General features: G+C 45.5%; 1 protein-coding gene across 6 annotated transcripts in view; it reads right to left on the bottom strand.

The window, feature by feature from the left end:
* Nucleotides 1-26582, bottom strand: part of enpp2 (ectonucleotide pyrophosphatase/phosphodiesterase 2) — an 80978-nt gene that overhangs the window by 9318 nt on the left and 45078 nt on the right. For all 6 annotated transcript variants that reach the window (XM_080307726.1, XM_080307727.1, XM_026183795.2 and 3 more), the window contains 9 exons: nucleotides 25102-25167; nucleotides 23953-24025; nucleotides 23734-23842; nucleotides 22712-22837; nucleotides 16869-16900; nucleotides 16590-16717; nucleotides 2330-2405; nucleotides 1071-1158; nucleotides 745-914 (listed from right to left, as the gene is read on the bottom strand). In XM_080307726.1, coding sequence (XP_080163852.1) covers nucleotides 745-914; nucleotides 1071-1158; nucleotides 2330-2405; nucleotides 16590-16717; nucleotides 16869-16900; nucleotides 22712-22837; nucleotides 23734-23842; nucleotides 23953-24025; nucleotides 25102-25167 — 868 coding nt within the window. The remainder of the gene's footprint in view (nucleotides 1-744; nucleotides 915-1070; nucleotides 1159-2329; nucleotides 2406-16589; nucleotides 16718-16868; nucleotides 16901-22711; nucleotides 22838-23733; nucleotides 23843-23952; nucleotides 24026-25101; nucleotides 25168-26582) is intronic.

Here is a 26582-nt window from a genome sequence, read left to right as displayed (position 1 = left end):
AAGAGCTTGCTCATAGGGAGTCTTCTGGTTGTGTGGGGCTTCTCTGTATTATAGTAGGGTTTTTAGCCTAAAATATAAAGCACCTTGGGGACTGCTGCTGTCATATGGCACCTTATAAAAAAAATTTAATTAAGTAAATAAGCTGACCAGATGGATCCTTTTGTGGGATTTAAAAGTCAAGCGAATGTTTGGCATCTGGCCAGTCATACATGCAGGTTAGTCATACTTTGTAAGGGGCTAATTTGGCCTATGGAAACAATTTTAGAGTCAACTCTTTTAGGCCAAAAGTGAAGAAGAGGGAGTTTTAAAAAGAGGCGCTGAGGTCACTTCAAAAACTGCTGATCTCATGGGATTTTCCTGGACAACCATCTTTAGAGTTTGGCCCAAAAAAGGAGAAAATATCCAGTTAGTATGAGTTCTGTCAGTGAACATGGTGTGCTGATGACAGAGGAGAAAGCCCAGACTGTGGGGTGCTACTCCTGTGAGTCTCAGAAATTGAGACTGCAATTCATACAAGCACCAAATTGAGCAGCAGAAGATGGGAGGAATTTTGCCAAGTGTGACAATATGGATGTACAGCCAAGAATGTTGCTGCATGTGCTGAACATATGATTGAGTTGAGAAATTAAAAAAAAAGACAAAAAAATAGACTAGAAGAGGTTTAGAAAAATAGAAGAACAGAATTCCCTTCAGGGACTGACAGGAAGTTGGGCTCAGGTCTGCCTCTGAGTCATCGTGGCTGACCTTTTCATCGCAGCTGCACCCCAAGCTGTCTGTTCCTGCAGGTACAACACCAGACGCTGTTGGTCTGGAGACCTCCTCTGCCATGGTGGGTCTGTACGGGGGGGTTCTTAGCAGGTGGTTCAGACTGCCGTGAGTTCCATTATTAGGGGCCGGTTTCAAACCTAGAAGATCTAAGAATGGGACAAATGTGACTGAAATCAGACTAAAGACGTCACACACACGTAAACATCAGCTAACGCATTCTTATTGTGGAAAAATATCAGATATCAAAACACACCCAGACACCTGAACACAGAAATGCAGATGGAAAAAAAGGGACTCCTCACCACACATTACGTTATAAAGCTCGATGTTTTCAAAGGCTGGAACTTTAGTCTTGAACTTAAACGTGGGCCCATAGCCAACGAAAATAGTCTGGAAGCAAAAGTTCATCACACGGGTTAGTTTGTTACAACAAATGCAAGAAAATGTTTGATATATCTGAAGTTTTTAACAAGAGTTTAAAAAAAGGCTATTCTACATTTGCATACATTTCATTACATAAATAAAGACAGTTGCCTTATATTGTGGGAAGAATCTCTGGGCTTTTTCCTCAGAAATCTCAAGAATATTTAATTGTTTTTTTATAAATTAGTTCCCTGTCTTCTACTTATTATTATTCCTTCTTACATTTCATGTATTTAAGAAGACGATTAAAGTTCCTGTAATGTTTATGAAATGTGCACATACTGTCTTTTTGTTTGTTTGCTTCCAGCTTGGATTCAGACACCTTCTCAGTTGTTGGTAATTAGGTTAATTAGCAGTTAGTTGTAGTTAGGGTTGGATCCTCACTTATTTACACTGCATTAGGCCTGTGCTGTTGGGGGGTTCCCATGATGCATTGAGCATTTCTTCTTCACTCACTTTGTGTTTACACACTGCGGCTCTCTTCCACAGGAAGTCTTTCTCCTGTCTTCCTCCCCTCATCCCTGACCAGTACGGCACGTGTCTGCACCCCCCCGGTTCTGCTGGAGGTTTTATCCTGTTAAAGGGGCGTTTTTTCTTCCCACTGTTGCTTAAGCAACAACTTGCTCATAGGGGGTCATTTTCTCTGTATTATTGGAGGGTCTTTACCTTATAACAATATTTATAAATGTTGAAATTGAATGTTTAGACAGTCTGAGCTTTAACCTCCTGAGACCCGAACTCTTCCACGGCATACATTTTTAATTTCTCTTTGATATTTGGGCTGATTGGGACCTGATCAATGTAAAAACAAAGAATTACCAGATTTTTTTTTTTACCTGATTTTTGTTTCTAATAAAAATGAGATCCACATATGAGGATATTCGTTTAAAATTTTGGTATAACAGTGGCAGTATAATGTCCTCGTAAGTGAGTATCAGGCCCTTGTAGAGCAAAATTTAGTATTTTGGTCTAAATAACCCAAAATGTGATGTCCACATATGTGGATGCCAGGTCCGAGGAGGTTAATACCGGTTTCAGTGTGTAACCGTGTGCACAGTGCGTGTACGCTGTTCCTAGCTGATGTTTTAGAAAGCTGAGCTGGTATTGTGAATACAAAGGGAATCTTGTAAACAGATACCTGCATGCTGTTGATCTTATTGTCATATCCATGATCTCCAGCAAAGCCACAGTGCCTCCTGCCTTCAGGGACCTTCCTGTAATGACAGAGGTATCTTCTCTCATTCGTAACCAAGAGGACAGTGACGAACTTTGTTTCTACCATCAGTGTTGCTAAGGTTGGCAACAAAGAAGCCAAACTGTGTGACAGATATATAAAAATGCTTATTGTTTTTCTAATAATGTCACCTTCTGCTGACATTGATAAATGGACTGATTCTTCTATAGCGCTTCTCTACTCTCCCAGAGTACTCAAAGTGCTCTATACAACATGCCACATTCACTTTCTCTACACTTAGTGTTTTCTAACTACATGCAAACTCTGATGGATGCATCAGAAAGCAACTTGAGGTTAGTATCTTGCCCAAGGATACTTGGCATGCAGAGTGGAGAAGCCAGGGCCTTCTGATCAGTAGGTGACCTGCTCTTCCTCCTGAGCTACAGCAACCACAAAATAACTAAGACACATCTCTTTATTTCCCTCAAACCCACTGCTGGAGCAAAATTTAATCATGCAAACATAAACATCGTTTAACAGGAATCGAATGAAGTATAATCATTTGCTAAACTACATGTGGCTGGTGTAACTGTTGTATCGTAAGTGTCAAAATAGGTTGTCATATGATTTACTGGTTAACAAGCTCAGGCCTGAGAAAAGCAGCTAACATAAATATGCCAAAAACTAATAGTGCCCATATAATCCCTCTATCATCCCTCTACTCACAACGAACATTTGTGCATGTGTTTGGCTGTGTTGTTGTTTATAGCTAATTTCTCCCTTTAAAACAAATGTTTGATTTTTCTTTATAACTCAATAACTTTAGTATGATATAAAATTAGAGGTGTGGACGCTTGTACAGACAGACTTGCTGAAACAGGCTGTCTTTCACACCACAGCTCTGAGTTCAGTTATTTCTTGTGGCTTTTTTATGTGCCGAATCCAAAGATGAGGATTAAAAATAGCCGACTGTTTTGCTGGCCGCGACTGTTTCCAGGTTATTCAGTTTCTTACAATTTACACCTACATACACTGTTTAGGTAGTTGATTTTAAATTCTAAGCTTCTTGTCTCACTTTGACCTTTCTTCATTGTGTAGCAACTTAGAAAAAGTCTAAACATAGAAGACAGAGAGTTCCTAATCTTCTATATTATTACTGGGCTTCACAAATAACCTCAGGGTGGTTATCTTCCTTTTTACACCAAGGCAAACCACCCATAGATACCTGGTGCTGTGACCCTCTTTCGCCTCTTTGTCTTTTATCTATTGATCTGGATGACCTTCCTCTTGGTGTCAGAAATAATTTTATTTTGATGTCTACACTTAAGGTTTGGCACAATATTGCTGCCCACGTTGGAAGAAGAGGTTTTTCTAGTGCACTACAGCCTCTGATTAGTAATAAAGCTGAAACACTTCTTCGGGTTTCTGCAAGTAAGACGTTTTGTAAAGTCCCTTAAATTTCCAGCCAGTCAACCTGTTTTGAATCCTGTTGAAAGCTTTCTCCTTAAATTTAATGAGGAAATAATCACAAAAAAGAAATGTACCTCTTTTTGTTATAGGGAAATTATTGTCTCCGAATTTTGTAACCACCGATAAGGCCAGGGTTTGATGGGAAACCGACATTGAAATTGAGCTTAGTACAGAAGCATGGTCTAAAATTTTAGATCTGCCAAGAAAATGTTTTCCTGTAACCAACTGCAGGAACGCCATTCCAGAATCGTACATAGACTGCAGCGTACCCCAGAGCTTTTAAATAAAATTCATCATTTGTATTGGGCTGTGCTGATTTGTTGCTGTTTGTATTGTTTCCAAAAAATCAATAAATCGTTGTTTAAAAAACGAAGACAGAGAGAAGCCTGATTATGAAACACTAAATGATGTTATGTAGATCTGCAGGACTCCTCACTCGCCTGTCTATGTGTGTGTCCACTACTGACTTTATCTAATTATTGAAGGCCTCAGTCACACAGGCCTAGAGTCAGTGAACCCTCTGGAACTTCTGGTTGTTATGGAAAATGACATATTTGTTGACCAGTTACTAAGCGGTTGCTGGAAGTTTCTGTCTGTTGTCACATTGCATCAGTTACAAAGAAGCTGCTGCATGAAAAACCTCAAACTGCAACTTTTACTTTCACACCTTTCACAGTTTCACTTCACAAACAGAACAAAATAGAGATTTTAGAAGCATTTCACAGAACTTTTAATGGCACACTGTGAAAGAAAGTAGCAAATATGAGGGATATTAGAATATTCTTTACAAACACGTAACTTTAATTTGCATTACAGATTTCCTGATACTAAGAAGGTAAACTACAAGGTCATGGTAGAGGTCAAAAGATCAAGTACCATAATATCACGACTTTTGAAATTTGGCAGTTATGTTTTCCTACTTCTTCTTTGGCTCTCGGAGGAGGCGGAGGCACTTTTTCTCCTCTCCCTTATCTTCCCTGCTTATGTCCTAGTCTCGTGTTTTTTTTTTGTATTTTCCCTGGAACACTCTCTCACAGTCTGTTCTCTAAAACCTAAAAGAGGAATTATGGATTTGATCAACTGGTCCCTAAATGCAATTGACACCCCTTTCTCAACGAGAAGTTTGGGCTCGGGTGAGCCTGAGTGCTGAAGATATCTACCTATTCGGAACCATGGTAACAGGGTTCTGGCTGATCGGAGCTGGCTTGGCCCTGACTTATCGGAGAATGAAGAAAGCGGAACCGGCTGTTCAAACCCCCACAAGGCTGCCCGCTGGGATTGGAACGATGGGACGAGGCGTGAGTTTCTCAAAATGGGCTGATTGAGTGCAGCAGGGATAAGATCTTGGAGAGGCTACGGCTGCTGTGAATACTCAGAATAAGATCTCTGACTGCAGACTGGATACATCTCGGAAGGGCTAGCCCGGAATAACATCTCTGGGCGCAAATCGGATGACATCTTGGGGAGGCACACTGCTGTGAGTTCTCAGAAATTGGCTCCTTGAGCACAAGAAATGAAAACATCACAGAACGCAAGTATGGCGAAGCTCGCGGTTCTCCAACGGGAGATTGAGAGACAAGTGTTGGACTGTAGAACTGCTTTGAAATTCATATGAGCTGTTCGCACTAAAGTAAAAATACCATCATTTATGCGGATGCCCCTTTGGCGCCAGCCGCAAGGCCGCAGCTGAACAAAACACCCTGATAACGACTGTGTTGAGTCTGTTCCTTCCTATTCCATGCAAGGCCACCTGGGTTGGCTGGAAGACTGTTTACTTAGCCTGGCAGGGCGAAGGACACCGTCTCAGCTGAACTCTCCCTACCCCGGATCCAACACCACCTCCAACGCTTACCTCCCCTCTGATTTGGACTATCGGGTCAGTTGGAGGCGCAGTCGAAGATTGCAGCGGTCCCAGATCAGATGTACACACTGGAACTCTTTCCCATGCTGCTGTCTGTGTTTATTGTGCTATGGTGTGTTGATATCTGTGCATTCCTGTATTATCCTTCTGTGTTACACATTTCGATGTTTTTTTCCTCGCTACCTAGTCTGACCTGTCTCCCCAATGTGATGTTTGTGTATTGTATGTACGGTCGGCAAGGTCTGTCATCTCGGTTGTGGGCAAAAGACCTGCAACTGACAAATAAAGGCTATCTCATCATCTCTCTCATCTACCTAATACAATTTCAATTCGCACGGACCAATTTCATCCAAAGGTGTGAATGTTTGATTATATCTAAAAATTCAAGGCTCAAAATGGATTTTAGTAACTTCTGGTTTTAGTTAAGCACTTTTGGTTTAAACCTGACCTAAAACCATATCACGAAAACTAGAGCAAACCAACAATTATATACATCAACTTCAGTGAGCACATTTTGGCTGTAGACCGGTGATGGTCGTATTCAGTGGAGTTTGCACTGTTGGTTACTTTATGATAAACACCAGGTGTTGCCATGTTGTGCAGACCATCCAGAAAGTGTCTGTCCCCATTTTTGTAAGTGTAATTCTAGCATTTCTTTCATCTGTTACTTAGAACTGATTAGTACGTATTTCTGTTTGTATGCAGCCGTAGTCTTAGTCTAGCAGTCCACCCTCTGGTTATAGCTCCAACAACAACATGGTGGTGGTGAGGTAACGTTTTTAAATGCTGCTGCAGGAACCAGGCTATTCAGTCTGTTCAGTGTAAAACCTCTCATGGATGCAGTTCATTTGTTATTGAGCAACTTAGCTTAACATGTAGCAAATGAATCCTGTGTTTCTGGTTCTGTAGTCTTCATACATCTACAACATCATGACAGTGTCCTCAGTCCTGAAGCTGCCCTTCAGTGTGTTGTCCCTATCCACCTACTTTAGTCCTTCAATCAATACGAGCCAAAGTCCTCTAATTGAAAAAAAGAAACCACTTTTTATTAGGTGTCCATTAAAACAAAAACATGGCTGTGCCATGGGCTCCCCCGTGTCACCTATTGTAGCCAACCTTTACATGGAAGAAATGGAAAGAAAGGCTCTTGGCTCTTTTAAAGGGAGAGTACCCAGCCACTGGTACAGATATGTAGACGACACCTGAGTCAAAATCAAAACACAAGAAGTGGAATCACTGTGCACATTAACGCCTTGGATAAAAACATCAAGTTCACCAGGGAAGACACAAAAGACGACTGTTTGCCTTTCCTGGACTGCGCCGTGCACATTGAAGAGAACGGCAACCTCAACATCGAAGTTTACCGGAAGCCCACGTACACGGACCAGTAACTCCTCTTTGATTCCCATCACCCTCTGGAACACAAACTTGGAGTAATTAGGACCCTACACCACCGGGCAGAACATGTTCCCTCTAAGCCTGAAGGAAAAAGAAGGAACACACACATGTAAAGGAAGCACTCAAAACATGCGGATATCCAAAATGGGCGTTCTTAAAGTCAGCAAAGATGCACAGAAAAGAAGATCAGACACCAGCGAGGGAGGATAAGAAAGACAGATGCAACAACATTGTCATCCCCTATGTAGCCTGTGTATCAGAGAAACTCAGGAGAGTTCTCTTTCATAGCTTTCGTTTTGTGTCTCACTACGGGGAACGCCTTCTGCGTGACCTCCTCAGAAGCTGAAATACCATTACGCCAGCCCTTACAGGCTGGCTAAGTGACGCCCATGTCAGGAGGGGCTAGTGCCTCCATATATAATAGGCTGACATGGCGTCAGATGTGATTGAAAAACCTCTTCTCGCTTCTCACAGAAGCCTGTAAGACAACTGTGCTACTGGGTGCTAAGCTAAACTGTCCACAAATTCGAGTGAACAACTTGGTCACTGGGCGCTTTGTTCCCAGCATTTCAGTTGTCCACTAGCATACAAGCAGTAGCAATACTGTTCTGTAGCTAGTGTTGGTGTCAAGTAGCAATACTTTCACCCTGGGAAGTAGCAATATTTTCCCAAAGTGAAGTAGCAACACTTTGCTAATAAAGGTACCACTAGCTTCACCGACAGGTAGCAATACCCTTCGGCGCTAGTGGTTTTACACATTAGGTAGCAATACCTGTAGTAAAGTAGCATTACTTTTCACCCCACGCTAGCTGAGCAATATTCTCCACACTCAGTGTCGGTCTCGCTAACATGTGCAACCCTCTAGCTAACCATGGCTATGACTAACAACGAAGTTGCAAAACTTTGTCCTTGTGGCAAGAAAATTTCTGCTGGGGATACACACCCCGTGTGCGTGGCATGCCTAGGCTTATCTCACGCTCAGGCTGCCTTGACACCCGCACACGACTGTATCCACTGCGCGGCTTTCCCACGCAAACTACTCCGCCGCAGGCTAGCTTGCCAGGCTAACCTGTCGGGTGGCGACCCTTTGCTGTGTGAGGCTGCTGCGGTGCAAGGAGAAATTGAGATGCCCGATGATTTGGCCACAACGCCAGGGCAGAACTGGGCAGAGGCAGACCCTCAGCCCATCGCGACCGTTTTCCCATCGCTGGAGGCACACGGAGAATGTGAGTTTTTCCCCCATGCTGAAGTCACCCGGGGAGGAGATGCTAACGAGGACGGAGATGAGTCGGCTGACTCGGAGCTCCTGCTGTCTGACAACGAGGAAGAAGATTCCACCTCCTTGGCTAGCATCAGCTGGGCTGCAAAACCCTTGGCCACCGGCGAGGTTGAAAAACCGACACCGCCGTCTCCCCTGGATCTCGACATGCAGGATATGTGCAAGCGCGCAGCCGCTAGGCTCAACATCCCGTGGCCCACCACACAAACAGAGGTTGTAAAATCTCGTTTTGACGGTAAGAAATTGCCGAAGGCGAAAAAGACGCAGAAGCATGTGTTGCCTGTTTTTCCTGAGCTACTCGATGAGATAGCAGTGACAAAACCTTACAGCGAGAAACACCCCATCGCGGGGAGCTCCCTGCTGGATTTTGAGGGGATGGAGTCTATCGGTCTCCGCCAGATGCCACAAGTAGAGCCATTGGTAACGAGCCATCTTCACCCGAAGACGTCTCTGTCCTCATCGGCTCCATCCCTCCCCTCCAAAACAGACCGCTTCCAGTCTAGCCTTACAGATAAGTGCTACAAGGCAGCGGCTCTGTCAGTAAGAACCCACAACACCTCCTCTATGTTAATGGCTTACCAAGCTGAGCTAGAAGAGGACATGACAGCTAAAGCAGATACCACAGTGTGGGAAGATATTCTGCGTTATAACTGACCACGTCCTCCGCCTGGGCAGAGAGCCATGGGCCTCGTGGTTCTTCAGGAGCGAGCACGCTGGCTCGGGCTCAACAACCTGACAACTAAGGAGAAAGAGGAACTCCGCGACACCCCTGTCGTCCCTCAAGGTCTCTTCGGTGCGGCTGTTACATCCATGCAGAAGAGATGTGAGGAAAAAAAGAGAGATGATGAGGCTCTGAAACTCTGCCTGCTGAGGAGGGCCCAGTCATTTGCGCAGGCAGCGTCTCGCCCGGTCCCCGCTTTCAAGATCCCCAAAGTGCCTAAGACGCAGACAGCCCCCCAGGCTGCTGGGACCCCTAAGAATCCATGGACTCGGAAGCAGTCTCCCCAGGCCAGAATTCAAGCGGCCCCTCCTCCTCCCCTCGCTGCCGCGATCGTGAGGAGGAAGAAGCGGCCGGCCTGACAGCCTCTTCTCTAGGCGGGAGCGAACCCAGTTTCCCCCCTTCATGGGCCGCTCTGCCGCCTCCCAGCTCCGTTCCAGAGCAAGTTCAACGGGACATGTTCCACACAGAGTGCATAACTCGGCCCGGCATTCCTGTCACTGGACCCGCCAGAGGGAAAGAGAGCCAAAGTTCACAGTGTTGTTTCACGAGCACTTCTCTCATGCATTCTGTATTAAAAAAGCCCCGACACGTGCATCTAGACAGTTTGCCGAGGGCGCTGTCGAGTGTTGTAAAAAAATCAAACATGCTGCAAAACAGACCAATGTCTGCCATAACGCAGCACGTGGAGGATCATGTTTCCACAGCTGTGATAATACAGATGAGCCCGTCACCTCCCTCACCTGTGACAGAGGTGACGGGACACCGAAATGGCGTATGTTTTGCCCTGCAACCACAAGGTGGCGCCAAAACGCTATCTTAGGTGGAGTCACCAGTGAGCCCCTTGTCTCTCCATATAAAGAGCTGGGCTACCTGCACTCAGTCAGCATGGGTGCTGAGGACATTGGAAAAGGCTGCAATTCAATGTCGCTCCACCACATTTCAAAGAAATCATTTACTCCCGTGCTCTGGGCGAGTCCGCCAGTTTTCTCCTGGAGGAAATTTCCACCTTGAGAGACAAAGGAGCTATAAGAGTTGGCCCTCCTGAGGAAATGCACAGCGGATTTTATTCAAGGTATTTCCTTGTGCCAAAGAAAGGGGGGAGGGGGGTGAGAGCCATTCTGGATCTCTGTGCCCTGAACCGGCATTTAAGGACATACAAGTTCAGGATGTTGACGCACGCCTCGCTGCTACAGTTTGTACGAGCGGGCGACTGGTTCACATCAATCGACCTGAGGAATGCTTATTTCCACATCCCCATATATCCCCCACAGTATCTAAGATTTGCTTTCCAGGGGATAGCAGCCCCAACCCGCCAGGAAACAGCTTGTCACACAAATGCTCTCATACACCATCTGGAGAGTTTTGGTTTCCAGATAAACGTGGAAAAGAGCACATTGAGGACAACTCAATGCATTACTTTCATAGGGCTCAGCCTAGACTCCCTCCGGATGAGAGCTTTTCTGTCCCCAGAGAGAACAGCGACCACACGGTCATCTCTAGCACTCTAGCGATAACACTGGGACGCCTGCACATGAGAGGCTTTCAGCGCTGGGTGGGCTCGCGGGGACTAGACCCTCACCGAGACAGCCACCGTCGCATGAGAGTCTCTGCAGACTGTTCACTCGCTCTCCACGAGTGGAAGAAACCAGGTTTCTTGTCTCAGGGCGTTGCCATGGGGGCGGTTTCAGCCAGGAAGGTGGTCTCCACAGATGCCTCTCTTTCGGGCTGGGGGGACACCCACGAAGGCAGAACAGTGAATGGGGAATGGGGCCCTCACATGCGCTCCACCCACATAAACTGTCTGGAACTGCTGGCGGTTCACCTGTCGCTAAAACATTTTCTCCCTTGGCTGAGAGGTCATCATGTTTTAGTGAGGTCAGACAATTCCACTGTTGTGGCCTACATCAACAGACAGGGGGTCTGGGGTCCCCCAAGTTATACACACTGGCACACAGACTGATAGTCAGGAGCAGTGTCCACCTGCTGTCGCTGAGAGCAACTCACGTGCAACTCACGTGTCGGGAATCCCAGAGGTGGTGAAGCAGATCTGGCTGCGATTCGGTCAGGCGACCGTGGACGTTTATGCATCCAGGGAGAATGCTCAGTGTCCCCTGTTTTACTCGCTGCACGATCAGAGAGCTCCACTCGGGGTGGATGCTCTAGCTCACGAGTGGCCGAGAACCCTCCTCTATGCTTTTCCCCCAGTGGCCCTCATTTCTCCAACTCTGGCCAGAGTGAGAGAGAGAGGCCACTATATGATCCTGATAGCCCCACACTGGCCAGGGAAGCACTGGCTGGCGGAGGTTTTTCAGCTGCTGTGCCTTGCGGTACCTTGGCCGTTACCACTACGCAGAGACCTTCTGTCTCAGACACAGGGGGAAATATTCCACCCCCACCCAGAGAGGCTAGCTCTATGGGCTTGGCCTGTGAGTGGTTTAACCTGAACACAGTGGGGCTCCCTCATAGTGTTATCGACACTATTCAGTGTTCATACCATTGTCTACTAGGACGCTATATGAGCACAAGTGGCGTGTGTTTGAAAGCTGGTGCTTAGAATCACAGGCCATCCCTTTTCAGTGCTCTGTGGCAATGATTCTGTCATTTCTTCAGGCCCTGATTGATAAGGGTAAAGCCTTCTCCACCATTTCTGTCCTTGAAGACGGCTCTATTAATTGCTTTAGCTTCAGCTAAGCGTGTAGGAGAGATCCACGCTCTCTCAGTGCATCAGCCATGCATTCAGTTCTCCTCGGATAATATGAGGGTCAGTATGCGGCTCAACCCCGCCTTCATCCCAAAGGTTGTCGGCACATGTTCCCCTATAGAACTGCCGGCCTTTTACCCACCGCTTTCTCCTTAGAGGAGCAACAGCGGCTGCATACCTTGTGTCCAGTCCGTGCTCTGCGCATTTATATGGACAGAACCCAGAGTGTCAGACAAAGTGACCAGCTGTTCGTGTCCTGGGCTAAACCACATACGGGAAAGCCTGTGTCTAAATAGCGTCTCTCCAATTGCCCTGGCCTTCAGCCTCCTTGCGTGCGCATTCCACTAGAGGTCTGGCAACCTCATGGGCTCTCTTTAGGGGAGTTTAATCTAGCACATTGGAGAGACCAAACAGCCACTTCACAAGCGCATGGCACAACACAGAAGAGCCACCTCCACAGGACAAGACTCAGCAGTCCATCTGCATCTAAAGGACAAAGGTCACTCTTTGAGGATGCCAATGTTCACATTTTGGACAGAGAGGACAGATGGTTTGAAAGAGGAGTGAAAGAAGCCATTTATGTCCAACAGAGGGGCGGGGCTTACGACACCAACTGTTTGCCATCTATACTCCAGTTTTGAGATCCTTCTCAGATGCCTTAACGCTCACTCACATCCTGGGCCATCTGACCTCAGGAAATCACATGATAGGGTGGGGCCAGGTTTCACAATGAGCTCACCCGAAACCCTGGCTGATTTCAATTCAATTCAATTCAATTTTATTTATATAGCGCCAAATCACAACATAAGTCGCCTCAAGGCGCTTCATAGATACAGAGAAAAACCCAACAATCATATGAGCCCCTATGAGCAAGCACTTTGGCGACAGTGGGAAGGAAAAACTCCCTTTTAACAGGAAGAAACCTCCGGCAGAACCAGGCTCAGGGAGGGGCGGGGCCATCTGCTGCGACCGGTTGGGGTGAGAGAAGGAAGACAGGATAAAGACATGCTGTGGATTGGGACCCACACCCGTTTTCACACCTTGGCTCAGGTGATTAGAGGATCATCAGGGGTCCTTTTGTCCCTCTGTGGGGGGAAACTCCCACTAGGTTTATATCTGGGACTCTCCACCATTTGACCTTAGAACTGAAGAAGCTTCTCGGATGAGAGGTGAAACGTCTTCAAGCAACTTAAAGAAGTCCAGATGCTTTTCTTTGCAAGCTCCTTTGACTACGATGACCTGGATTACTGAGAACCTTCACAGACATATGTCCATTAAAACAGTACTCCCAGTCATATACTCAAGGGTGTGTGTGTGTGTGTGTGTGTGTGTGTGTGTGTGTGTGTGTGTGTGTGTGTGTGTGTGTGCACTCACATGTGTGTGTGTGTGTGTGTGTGTGTTGGGGGGGGGTTGAAGCCACAGGCACGTCGAAAATGTAAATGACAAGATGACGGGGGAAACAAGACAAACATCTTTTCATTTGGTGTGAACAGTTTTTGGTTTGAGATTCACAGACACTAACGTATATGTGCCTGCACTCGTGTGTGTGTGTGTATGAGAGTGTGTGTTAGCACTGTACCTCTGCTTCCACTGCAGTGCCAACGATTAGCCTGCTCTGCCTATCAGAGCTGCACACAAACCTCAGAGATCTCTTTCATTTAGCAGCCGTGTGTGAGACAAAGTGGCCGTCCTGCAGTGTACCACAGCTTAACGTTAGGTGGCGTTACAGACGAGACCAATGCAAGTACACACACCCACCCACACACACACACACACCCACCCGCACACACACACACACACACACACACACACACACACACACACACACACACACACACACACACCCGCACACACACACACACACACACACACACACACACACACACACACACACACACACACACACACACACACACACACACAGAGTTAGCTGCTGTGGTTTGTTTTCACTTTCACTCAGGATGACTTCATCGTTTTCTTTGTCACTGGATCGCTGCAGTAAGACTTTTCACCGCTCTGTATCAAACGCCTGTCACAGTTCATCTTAGAGCCTCATTAAACTTTCAGCAGCTGCTCTTTTGAAAAATGCAAGCGTGTTTTTTTTTCTTTACCGTGTGCGTGTGATTCGGGACGCCACATCGTACAGCTTTTCAGCACCGCATGTGTTAATGATGCGTTGATAGCAGCGCACGTTGGCATAAAATGTGTTTTTAAGTGATCCAAGATGTGCAGTAAAAGCCTCGGCGCTGGGTGGGCTGAAAACGCCACATCAACACCAACTGTACGCGACGTTAGAGCAGCTTTTTGGATAGCAGGAGCAGCAAATTCAAACTAAATGAAAACTCCTTTAAAGTAAGCAGGCTGCTTGATTTTACTTGGTCTCTCTCCAGTTACTGGCAGACAGATCCACTACACACCTTAACTACTTGTGCCTAGGTTGATATTCTCACAATCTTTCAGACATGTGGTTTTCAAACCTGCACGCAAGCCACAAAAGATAAGTCCTTAATCACCACGAATATTCATAACTGCACAAAACAGCATCTGTAGCATCTCACTGGTCAACTATTCTTTTCACTCTGTTGTCATTTAACCATTTAACTGCCCACCTGTGTTACCTGGACCTGCACCACTAAAGCATGCCATGTTTAAATATCCTTTTTTACCATAATATGGACCAAATAAACATTTTAGTTTTATTTTGGATGCTTAGATGATCTCGCTTTGCACACAGAAACAGTTATTTCACAAAAAACTAACAGCCCCTCCCGAGTCGGTTGTGTATCCTTCTTGCTTGATAAAGGCCTGCTGTCACTCCAGCCCATTCGTCTTAGGAGAATCTCTCAAGCTCCTCCAGATTTGATGGTCTTCTGGCATGGTCCTGTTGGTGTTCAGTTCACCCCACTGTGGGATTCTCAGTGGGATTCGAGGGCTTTGTGCAGGTCAGTCATTAACATTCACTTTGGTCTTCTGGAGATCTAGAGTTCTTTAACATGAGGACCCAGATTACTTTCTTTATGATTCCTTTTACCTTGACCAGATTCCCAATCCAGAAAACATTAAAGCATCTCCACAGCATAATACTCCCACCATCATATTTCACTGTGGGGACGGTGCTCTATAGTTGTACTCCCTACTTTCTCCAAACACAAGCAACATTTCTGTGGCCAAAGAGCTCTAGTATTGTCTCATCTGACCAAAGGACATGCTTCCAATATGCATAATCTTTTTCCAGGTTCTTCAGGGCACACTTCAGCCTGGCTTGATGGTGTCTCTTCTGCAGTTTTGCTTACTCTGCAACCTCACAGTCCATTCCTGCTCAGGATTCCAGTGACGGTCTCCTATGAGACTACAATTCCTGACTTGGCTAAGTCATTGCCGAGTGTCTTGGCAGTTGTTCTGGGGTCATCGGACACCTCGTTGAAATCTTTGCTTCTTACCTCTATCAGGCTCGTTCTGTATTGTGTGGCTTGATGATACTTCTTACTCCAGTTCTTGACACTTGTGATAACTCTGTATCTCCATCTTCTGCTTAGTGATCAACAATTTCTTTTTCCCGACTCTAAATATTTTTCCTTGGTTTGTGTCATGATGCTTTCACAGGTGACGGCTCAAACACTTGCAGATTTTTATATACTGTGTGTAAATTGATAGATGACCCTCAACTTGATTTTACAAGCTGAGTCTTATAAAGCACATCATTGCACAGCTCTGTTTTTCCAAGTGGCTAATAATAACCAGCCTGGCCATCTTTTCCTGAAATAATTCTGTTATTGTGTGTGAATAGAAATAATTCATGCTTTCAAAAGAAAACATATGTCTAATAATGCTTTGTTAAAAATCTGTTGCTCTTTTGTAAAATGGGACTTTTTTGATACACACTTTAAATTTAATAGAGGCACTAATAATTTGTCCTCATGTGGATCCATTTATATACAATCTATGGGTAATAACATTTTGTTTTATCTGCTCTACAACCTATAACCACTGTGAGAAATAAGCATTAAAACCGTGAAGAAGGATTTCTGCCAAACTATCACCTGGATGACATCTGACAAAGAAATAGTTTTGAGGAGGACCTTCTTCATGATTTCCACGCAGGCTGAGGGAGATTCATCCTCACAGTTCTGTAGTGAGTATGTGATTACTGTGTGCCCTGACTCAACTGAGAGAACTGATCAAGTCGGATTTAAACCCTGAGCTGAAGTTCCACGTGTCCTTTGTCAGGTGGGGCGTCATGTGAGACGGTATCTGCCCACGGGAGGACGGACACAGTTCTCATCCCATATCTAGCCTAAAGATGTCCGATCAAACAAGATTTATCAACCATTTTATCTGATGCTCTGTAGGTTTTATTCTAAAATATTAACTGCTCTTTTATTAAACTCCTCGTGATACTTGCTGCTTTGCTTTGACCGTCTCCTGTCCTGTGCAGCTTGTCCCTGTCTTGTGAGTTAGATCTTGTTCCCCAGGTCTGACCTCTCTGCATACCGTCTGTGTCTCCCTCATTGCTGCTGCTGTGTGTTCTGTGGTCCCAGTATTTAGTGAATCCAGCAGTAAAGCTGTTTGTGAGTTTTGGATCCTGCCATGTCTCACACAGCGTTTTATGACATTACGTAGATTTTTGCTGCTCATTATATTCTCATTAAAAAATGTCCATCAGCCTAAAACAAGCTGCGTATGTCAAATTGATCCAGTTGTGTTTTCAGGATAAGAGTCAGGAAAAACAATCTTCCTCAAGTTTGCCTCGTGTGTACTGTATGAGTATTTCATGTTTAAGTGTTCCTCTTGTACCTGGCAATGTGCCACTTCCTGTCCACCAGGAGATGGACATCCTCAATGCGTTGATTGTTGGCGTAGTGCAGTCTCTTTGGCAGGTGCTGCTTCAAGTACGCTTTGAAGTGCTGGTCTGCTTTCTTACACTACAAGAAAACAACACGAGCAGAGAGCTGACTGACACGTCTATTTCATGTTTCTTTCTTTGCATCATTTTTTTCTTTTACAACACTGCACATGCTTTTCTGTCTCCACACAGCTTACATGGTCCTATATTATCTTAAAAACAGCACTTACCGTTAGATTGGCCACAACAGCTTTGGGGTCATCTGAAAAACAACAATGAACAGAAGTGAAAAGCATTGCAAAGTAATAATAATCATTTTAAGGGCATACTGTGTCAGACTCCGACCCATCCAAGGTGTGTGTCTGCCTACAAACCCCCCATCTCTTTAAGCTCTGACACTGATACAGACAGCCAGAATCAGGGTAGGATGGGAAAGATTTATGTTATATCTATATACACCTGTAACTGTCATTAACACAATTCAACATTATGACTCCATAATAAAACTCTTATTCTGATGCTTAAACTCCACAGACGAGTAACAACTGTAGCTGACTGGAGTTGGGCCGTTTTAATTTCTATGCAGAGTCCACTGTTCAAACACAGGAAGGTACGGGGACGACATGTGAGAGCAAACACATCATTAGCATTAACATGGAGCCTTTTCATGCACATATACAAGCCTGCTCTCTAACTTGTTGCTCCTGCTGCCCGGTGTCACCGTCACTGCCAGTAAATATTGAAGAGAATTCCTTTTTTGGGAAAATCACATAATAAACCAAATGCAGAGACATTATTTGGATACAAAGGCTTTATTTAAAAATACTGGTGGTGACCAGCGCTACCCCTCAGCCTCCAAGTAGACGCGCCTATGGTATCGTTTTGAAAATCCTACGTGACTTCTTTCTTGAGTTACTGTGTTCACAAAGTTGGTGAGAATACAAAACTATGAACTATGAAAACTCCATAAACTGTAGAAATGACTAAATACAGCGTTATCTAGCCTTTAAATGTGACAGTATGCATTTACTGGGACTCCTAAGTCTTTCATTTGTTTGGTTCTGGATTTTGTGCCTCTGTTCAGGCAGACTGGGAAACCTCAGCTGTACACACGGTAACTCCTGTTTTCACTCGGGCTTCACTCCGGTTCAGTTTTGATTTACTCCAAATATCATCGAAGTCTCTTTCATTCCTTTAACTGGCAGGCGAGTGTCAGATGTTGGACGGGTGAAGCTGTAGATAAGGAATGATAAGTGAAGGAGATAGAGACGTGACTGGGAGAAAAAGCCATCCGTCTACTCTTGGAACTGGCACAGTGGCACCGGAGCTGTAGATGAGGGGAGGAGAAGTGGGCCCTCTCTGGGTGTTGGAGATGAGCCTCTGCCTGTTCCAAACTGACGTCTGGCAGCACTCTCAGGAGGGCGTGCTTCTAAGACACTGAGTCTTTTCATCATGCTTTCCAATGTGGATCTCAAGCCAGCGCATCCTTTGCACTCTTAGGCGAAACTGCTGCGCCCCGATGGCAACGAACTGACTCCTTCTGTCACAAAGTCGTTGGACGTAAAGTTGTTTTTGAGTCCACTCCTTTTCCTGTGCTGATGGCGACGAACAACAAGAAGTAGTGTTATTTATGTCACATGTAAAAACGTGTCTTTTTATTATGATTTTTACAGCAGACTGGACGTTTTGATCTTGGTTTGTGAAAACTTCCATTCTTCCAACGAGGAGTAAAAAGAATGCATAAGATGAGATTGCAAACGCAAACATTTGTTTGCAATGTGCAGGCTCATAGTGTCAACACCAGTCTGCTGTAGAGACGACCGACATCAGTAAGGAGAACTCCTCACAGATCCAATGAGGCCGAGTGAAAAATTAGCCCATTAGATTCAAAGGCCTTTTACAAGCCTGGTAATTAAAGTGTCACTGTGAATGTTTGCTAGCACTATAAGGAAAGATGGTCCTGACAAACTAAAACAAAGCAAGTAAGCAAAGTAAGCAAAAGTAAGCAACAACAAGCAGTAAATGGGAAAAGCAACAAGTGCTCATTTTAACTCAGCAGTCAGAACTATTAAAACACTGCTAGAAAAAAACAAATGCACAAATTAATAAAAATAAAATAAAAAAATAAAAAAAACACCCAGCACGCCCCTGCGGGTGGTCAATCCTTCAAGCTCGGGTCCTCTACCAGAGGCCTGGGAGCTTGAGGGTCCTGCGCAGTATCTTAGCTGTTCCCAGGACTGCGCTCTTCTGGACAGAGATCTCCGATGTTATTCCCGGGATCTGCTGGAGCCACTCGCCTAGCTTGGGAGTCACCGCACCTAGTGCTCCGATTACCACGGGGACCACCGTTACCTTCACCCTCCACATCCTCTGGAGCTCTTCTCTGAGCCCTTGGTATTTCTCCAGCTTCTCGTGTTCCTTCTTCCTGATGTTGTTGTCATTCGGAACCACTACATCGATCACTACGGCCGTCTTCTTCTGTTTGTCTACCACCACTATGTCCGGTTGGTTAGCCACCACCATTTTGTCCGTCTGTATCTGGAAGTCCCACAGGATCTTAGCTCGGTCATTCTCCACCACCCTTGGGGGCATCTCCCATTTTGACCTCGGGACTTCCAGGTTATACTCGGCACAGATGTTCCTGTACACTATGCCGGCCACTTGGTTATGGCGTTCCATGTATGCCTTGCCTGCTAGCATCTTGCACCCTGCTGTTATGTGCTGGATTGTCTCTGGGGCATCTTTACACAGCCTGCACCTGGGGTCTTGCCTGGTGTGATAGACCCCAGCCTCTATGGATCTTGTACTCAGAGCTTGTTCTTGTGCTGCCATGATTAGTGCCTCTGTGCTGTCTTTCAGTCCAGCTTTGACCAGCCACTGGTAGGATTTCTGGATATCAGCCACCCCCTCTATCTGCCGGTGGTACATACCGTGCAGGGGCCTGTCCTTCCATGCTGGTTCCTCGTCTCCCTCCTCTTTCTTGGGTTTCTGCTGCCTGAGGTATTCACTGAGCACTCGGTCAGTTGGGGCCATCTTCTCAATGTATTCTTGGATGTTCGTTGTCTCATCCTGGACTGTGGTGCTGACACTCACCAGTCCCCGGCCCCCTTCCTTCCGCTTAGCGTACAGACTCGGGGTGCTGGACTTGGGGTGAAACCCTCCATGCATGGTAAGGAGCTTTCTTGTCTTTATGTCAGTGGCTTCTATCTCCTCCTTTGGCCAGCCTATTACCCCAGCAGGGTACCTGATCACGGGCAGGGCGTACGTGTTGATGGCCCGGATCTTGTTCTTACCGTTCAGCTGACTCCTCAGGACTTGCCTGACCCTCTGCAGGTACTTGGTGGCTGCAGCTTTTCTAGCGGCCTCTTCATGGTTCCCATTCGCCTGCGGGATCCCCAGGTACTTGTAACTGTCCTCTATGTCTGCAATGTTGCCTTCTGGTAGTTCAATCCCCTCAGTTCTGACTACCTTCCCTCTCTTTGTTACCATCCGACTACACTTCTCCAGTCCGAACGACATTCCAATGTCATTGCTGTATAGCCTGGTAGTGTGGATCAGTGAATCGATGTCTCGTTCACTCTTGGCATACAGCTTGATGTCATCCATGTACAGGAGGTGGCTGACAACTGCTCCATTCTGTAGTCGGTATCCGTAGCCAGTCTTGTTAATGATCTCACTGAGGGGGTTCAGGCCTATGCAGAACAGCAGTGGGGACAGAGGTTGTTTTTTCCTTTTGTGGAACAACGGAGCTTCAGGAGGTGCAGGGGCCTTCTTGAACCCCTAACGGTGCGTTCACACCGAACATGATAGACATCCCTAGCTGGTCGCGTGCACATTGACCAACACGAATTGGTCGCGCTTCAAAATATGCAATTTTCACACGCGTGAAGCGGAAATGTGGGAGGAAGTAGTGCCAGACGGTATGTTTGCAAGATGGCAGCTGTTGATCGTTTGAAGAGAGAGTCTCCCTTCTCTATTTACTGTGGAGAGCAGCGGCGTAAAGGACGTCCTCGCCATACCTGGGTCCATCAGGTCCTCCAGAGGCGTGAGCAGTTTGGTGAGCTCCAGGAGCTGCGTCTGGATGACGACCGCTTTCAGCGGTACCACTGTCTTTCACTCGCCCAGTTTGAGGAGCTGCTGTCCCGCGTCGGTCCCAGCATCGCCGCCTAAACACCAACTACAGGCATTCAATCCCACCTGCAGAGCGCCTGTTCATCTGCCTGCGGTGTGTTTAACACGGTAGTCCTTTATTGATATCTGTGCTAATATATGCTCATTTGAAGTCCCAGTGACGTCCCCACAACGGCTCTGAGCCACTCACAAACCTCTAAAGAGCGTTCCTGCCTTTTTAAAGTTTTCTTAATAAATGGAGCTTGCCTCCAAAATAAACTAACCTCTCTTTATTCTCTTAAATAATCGGTCTCCACTATGTTCCTATATAGTAGTTTATTTTTTCATTAGTATGATATGAAATCAATTCTACATGTTTCAAGTTGTGTGCCAGTATTTGCTGTGTAGTAGAACTGAGACATTAGTCATTACAAAACGTTATTTGAAATAATATTAAACTTCTCGGTGGAGAAAGCAGCTGGTGTCGTACAGCTCCGGGTGATTTGCTACGGCGTTGATGAGCCTTTCCTCCATATTGTTAATGGCTTTGGCTGGGCCCGCCACTTTGAACTAGGTCAGAGCATCACGTCACCAGGCTCCTGATTGGTTGTCGCAGTGCGACTTGAAGCTGGAGTTCAGATTCGCGGTAGATGCGATACGCGTGAATGAACAAAATGCACCACACAAACTGCCGCGCGTATTTCTATTCGCACTTCAAACGCGTCAGTTGTGCTACTTGCTCGTTTTCGCGACGCAAATCTGCTTCTGAATTTTCGCGGGACCCCCAGTCGCGCTTCATCGCGCTCCTCCATTGACTTTACATGTAAACCTGACGCTCTGGTCGCGTCTGTCGCGTTCAGTGTGCACCGTAACACTGCCTCTCTAACCTAAAGCTTCAATTCTGGGCCCATTGTTATTTTCTTTCTGCATTCTTCCTTTAGCTCTCAACCTAATTCAATGTATTTACAACTGTCACTTTAGGAGATATATATTGTAAGCTGGCATTCAGCTCTATATGTCTTTAACCGTCACCAGTTGGGCAGGCTGTGCACCCTACTCCATCGTTTAACCTGGATACGTGACCGGAGCTTTAGCACTGACCTCATTCTAAATGTAAACACAGCTGAGACCATGATTACAGCTCTGCTGTATCGTGAAATCATTCATCTTGCTTCTTCTTTTATTCCTCTGTGGCTAAAATCTTTCTCTCGATCCCATTTCCTTCTTTTAAGGAACATTTCTAAACTACGACACATGGTCTCCGCGGCTGAACTGGAGAAAATAATTCTTGCATTTGTGTCATCGTGCTTAGATTACTGTGATGTCCTGTTGACCTGCCCAGATAAATCATTTCTTGCACGTTTCTGAGCAATATTAAAAGCTGCAGCCATTCTAGTAGCAAACCTGCATCACTCCTATTTTATATCCTTTACATCGGCTCCCTGAAGATTCATTATAAAATTCTTGTACTTACATATGACGCACTGAACGGCTCAAGGCTGCCCACTACACAAACTGCTGCTCGCACTGTTTGATCACAGGCTCTCTGCAGTCTGTGGCACTAAGACTGTGGATCCTGTGACAGCTCAGATTAGCTGACTCTGTCCTTCGAAGCAGATCTAAACCTCCCTGTTTCAACAGGCTCTTTGTTGAGACTTGGACTGATTGGAACTTCTTACTTAACCACCTTTTACTTTTTTTCTGTGTCTCGACTGGATGTTACCGTCATTTTCATCTTTATTTTTTCTACTTTGATGTTCAGCACTTTGTGACTCCTAGCCTGTGCAGAATACTTTCTAAATAAACTTTACTGACTTATTCACTAAGAGAGACTGCGTACACTCCCAGTGAGATCACATGAGACACTTATTTCTCAACCACAGTTATTTTTTCATGTTTGCTGAACAAAAGTGAGAATAAGAGTGAAAAGAAACACAACAAAGACGCCAACTTGACTTCTTACATTTCCTGTTGTTGGGCTGTCTGGAGCGTATTCTGCCTACGGACCCAGGGACGAGGATGATGTCATCAACGCTGGTCATATAGTTACTGAGGAACTCGGTGCGATCGCAGTGGGCCTCTTCCATACCTGTGAACATGTGGGAATGTGAGCAGCTGAAGCCAAAAACCAAGTTCATGCTCCAACAGCTCATTCCAGTTTGGGTCCGGTTTCTAATCACTGGACTAAAGATTGTAAGTAAACCTGGTGGAAACTTACCTGCCCTGATTATTATTGTCACCATACATATCTCAGCTGTAGCTACGTGATATAACATTTAATGTGGGAAACTTTAGTGTGTTGGTCAGAGTGAAAGGTTAAGATCAGCTGATGTAATTGCTAGGTCCCATCAGCTGACGGCTTTTAATGTCCTCTACACGTCTAATTAGCTGTGAGTGAAATAATGTTTTGACCCCTGCTGAGTTTGTAAGTTTTGTAAACTAACATAAAAATTAGAGACTGTTCATTTCAAGTGATCAAAATTACAAATGCAGGAGAGGAACATACAATCACTTCTTCCACTTGTATAGGCTGCGCTATTTAAGCTGCTGGTCTGCAGTTGATGAGCAACTTCACCCCACTCCTCCTTTCAATCTGAATACAGCATGTACTGCTCGTTCACTGTGGCTTACACACAGCAAGCAGAAGGCAAAAGTGTCCACTGTTATTTCATTTCCTCACAAGAACTAATGTGAATGATTCCTGAAGAGTTCAGATCTTCGGCTGGTTATCTGTCTCAGGTGATTACATTAACTGTTTTAATGTGTATCACCTGCGTTCACTTGACCTTCCCTGTGCGTATTTAATCTGTGTTCCACCGTTAGCCCTGTGTCTTAGTCACTGGTAGTCACGCAACTGGAATGAAGCAATGTTATTCTGTATAAGCTTCTGCTTCACAGATGCTGCTGTGCGTGCTGAACATGCCTGCAGTCCTCAAGCATGTAATACCTCCGCACACACCTGTGCTGGTGTGTGTGTGTCCGTACCGTGATCCCCGACCAGGACGATGTTGACACAGCGGTGCAGTTTCATCTGCTTGAGTCCATCCATGAGCTGGCCAATAATTTTGTCAACCATCCTCAGAGAGATGTTCAGCTAGAGCACACAGAGCGAGTCATCCTCCAAACAAACATTTTGGATGTTCCTTTACCGCATGCTTTCCACAAACATGCCACAAGACGTTTGTGCAGATACAGAGTACTTACATCAGTGCTCATGGGCCCCGTTTTGTGTGCGTATATGTCCGGCTGCTCAGAGTGCATGGCGTAAACATAAGGCCTGCAACAAAAGGTGAGTCAAAGTCGACTTCTAGTGGAAGTAACATCAAGAAATAAAGTTTCCAGAGGCTGGTTTGGACTCTTGTGATCCAGCTGCCAACATGGTGAATATCTCACATAGAAAAATAGGTTTTACTGCACACCCTTCTCCTGAGCTGTTTAACAGGTAACAATTAGCAAAGAAATAACCCAAAAAACAACTATTTAATATACTGTTATTGGCCGGATACTGACAACAAACAGATATAACCAATGCCACCGACTGCTATGTTATTTAGGTGATGTTAAAACTTGTTGTTTTTTCATTTTTAGCTATCAGGCAAACTCACCTTCAGCCAGCATTACTCACCAGCTCGTTAAGCAGAGCAACAGAAATGAGCACTGAATGGAGAAATGACTCCAACTTTTATTTAAATGAAAAACGATTGTTTCCACACTTAGTTTGAGCTTAAAGTGCTAGAACATTATATTAACGTTGGCTGATAATAACGATGTTTGCGTAGATGTTTCCTTCTTTAAGGTCACAGGCTTTTTGGTCAAAATCTGTAACTGTAGCTCTTATTACTTAATTTAGGTTGTAACAAAGTGAGGCAAACTGGCAAGGAAAAGAAAAGAAAATGGCAAGAAGAGAGTGAAGTCATCCTGTCATCCTTTAAAGGTATCCAGGCAAATTTCAAGTTTGGGGAGGAGCTAAACAAACCATGAAACCCGTGAGCTGAAAGCCCCGGTTTCAGACTGCTTGAAAAGCTTTCCACACTTGGCACTTTATGATGTCAGCAAGAGCAGATATCCCTCAGATATACATCAGAGAACTCTTATGCACAAGTGGCAGCCAATCAGAAGAAAGCTCATTTAAAGGACTCAAAGGAGCTAAAACGGTTTGTTTTGGACATTCGATGAACTGAGGGTCCCGCTGTGGTACGCTGTGGTACGTATCCACTGCATGGAGCTATTCTACTTTACATCAGTGTCACTTTCTCTGTCTCGATTAATTAAAGAGGGAACAAGCAGTTCCAAATGTCAAAGAAAATGAAAAGGAAGGTAAGAAGATGTAACACAATCAAACATACAGCTCACCTTTCTCCTTCAGGGAGGTGAAGCCACTGCAGCATAGTCAGTATCCTCCTCTCCAAAGGGATGGCACTGGAACACACACACACACACACACACACACACACACACACACACACACACACACACACACACACACACACACACACACACACAAACTGAAGACTACGATCTACGATGTCTGCAGTCTCCAGCTGGCTCATCACCTGGAGCAGCTCCCTCACCTGCTCGCTGTTCGCTGGAGTCGAGCTCCAAGCCATTTATGGTACAGGTCTGTCACACATGCTAGAAGATGCTGAACTCCATCACTCTGCTTACAAAGATCTGTACGCTTTGCCTCATTGTCCTGTGAAAATCTCAGTCTCGCTGAGCTGAAACCAGATGGGGCGCTGTGTGAACGTATCAGGCTGTCCTTTTCTTTGTTTCTTAGCTCGGTCCTTCTCAAAGTCTCGCTGTGCTCGTGTACTCGCAGTGGGTTCACAGAGCCTCCACCCAACAACTAATGGTGAGATCTGTCCTTATAGTAAGAGCTCTAACATGAGCTGTGCTTAATTGTTGATTTCCAAACTCAGGTGAACTTTTCCTCTGAAGCGCACTGAATTCTTACCCTCAGGAGAGCCAGCTTCATACCAGCAGGCAGGGTTATGCCATATATGGATCAGTAGAGTATTTGAACACAGCTACACAGCACAATTTATGGTGTCAAGAGCAACATACCGACATGTTAATATGCCACTCCTCACGCATGTACAGTCTTGCTCTGTTTCGCATTATTGACTTTCGCCTTCTCTTCCCTGTAGCTTGTGTTTTGTGCTCGATCTCTATATGCTACTCTTTCCCCTCCAAACCGGTCATGGCAGATGGCTGCCTCTGCCTGAGCCTGCCAGAGGTTTCTTCCTGTCAAAAGGGAGTTTTACCTTCCTGCTGTCACCAAGTGCTGCTCATAAGGGGCTGTCTAATTGTCTGGGTTCTCTCTTTAATACTGTGGGGTCTTTACATTGCAGTATAAAGTGCTTTGAGGTGACTAACATTACAGCCTGTATTTTAGAGAAGGGCAAAGTGTGTCTCAGCATCTAATGCACCGACCAAGCTGCTGGCTGTCATAGAGTCCACAGCTGTCAGCTATCAGGTCTGAGACGAAGCCCGGATGTGTGACACACGGTGGGAGTGGGTGTGAGTGTGGGGGAACAGCAACCTGTGGTCGCACAGTTGTAACACTTTACAGCAGGCATTTCTCTCCCTGTCTGCTGCCTTCCTGTATTTTTGTCGATGCTAACATTTTCAGTTCTGTCCCTCACACCTCCCACTGGGTTTTTGGTGCACTCCCACTCGTTTTCTGTGCCCGTGGTTAGTTTGAGGACCTCCCAAAAAGCTGAACCCAACACAGACTTTGAAACAGGCAGCCAGACAATCCCTGGTCCCTGTTACTATCCCAGGGCCCATAGCGTTGCTGCTAAATCATCAAACTATGAAATAGGTTGTATAAA

This window comes from Astatotilapia calliptera, chromosome 11 (assembly GCF_964374335.1).
Source record: "Astatotilapia calliptera chromosome 11, fAstCal68.1, whole genome shotgun sequence".
Lineage (NCBI taxonomy): Eukaryota > Metazoa > Chordata > Actinopteri > Cichliformes > Cichlidae > Astatotilapia > Astatotilapia calliptera.
This window is presented reverse-complemented; position numbering and strand designations above follow the sequence as displayed.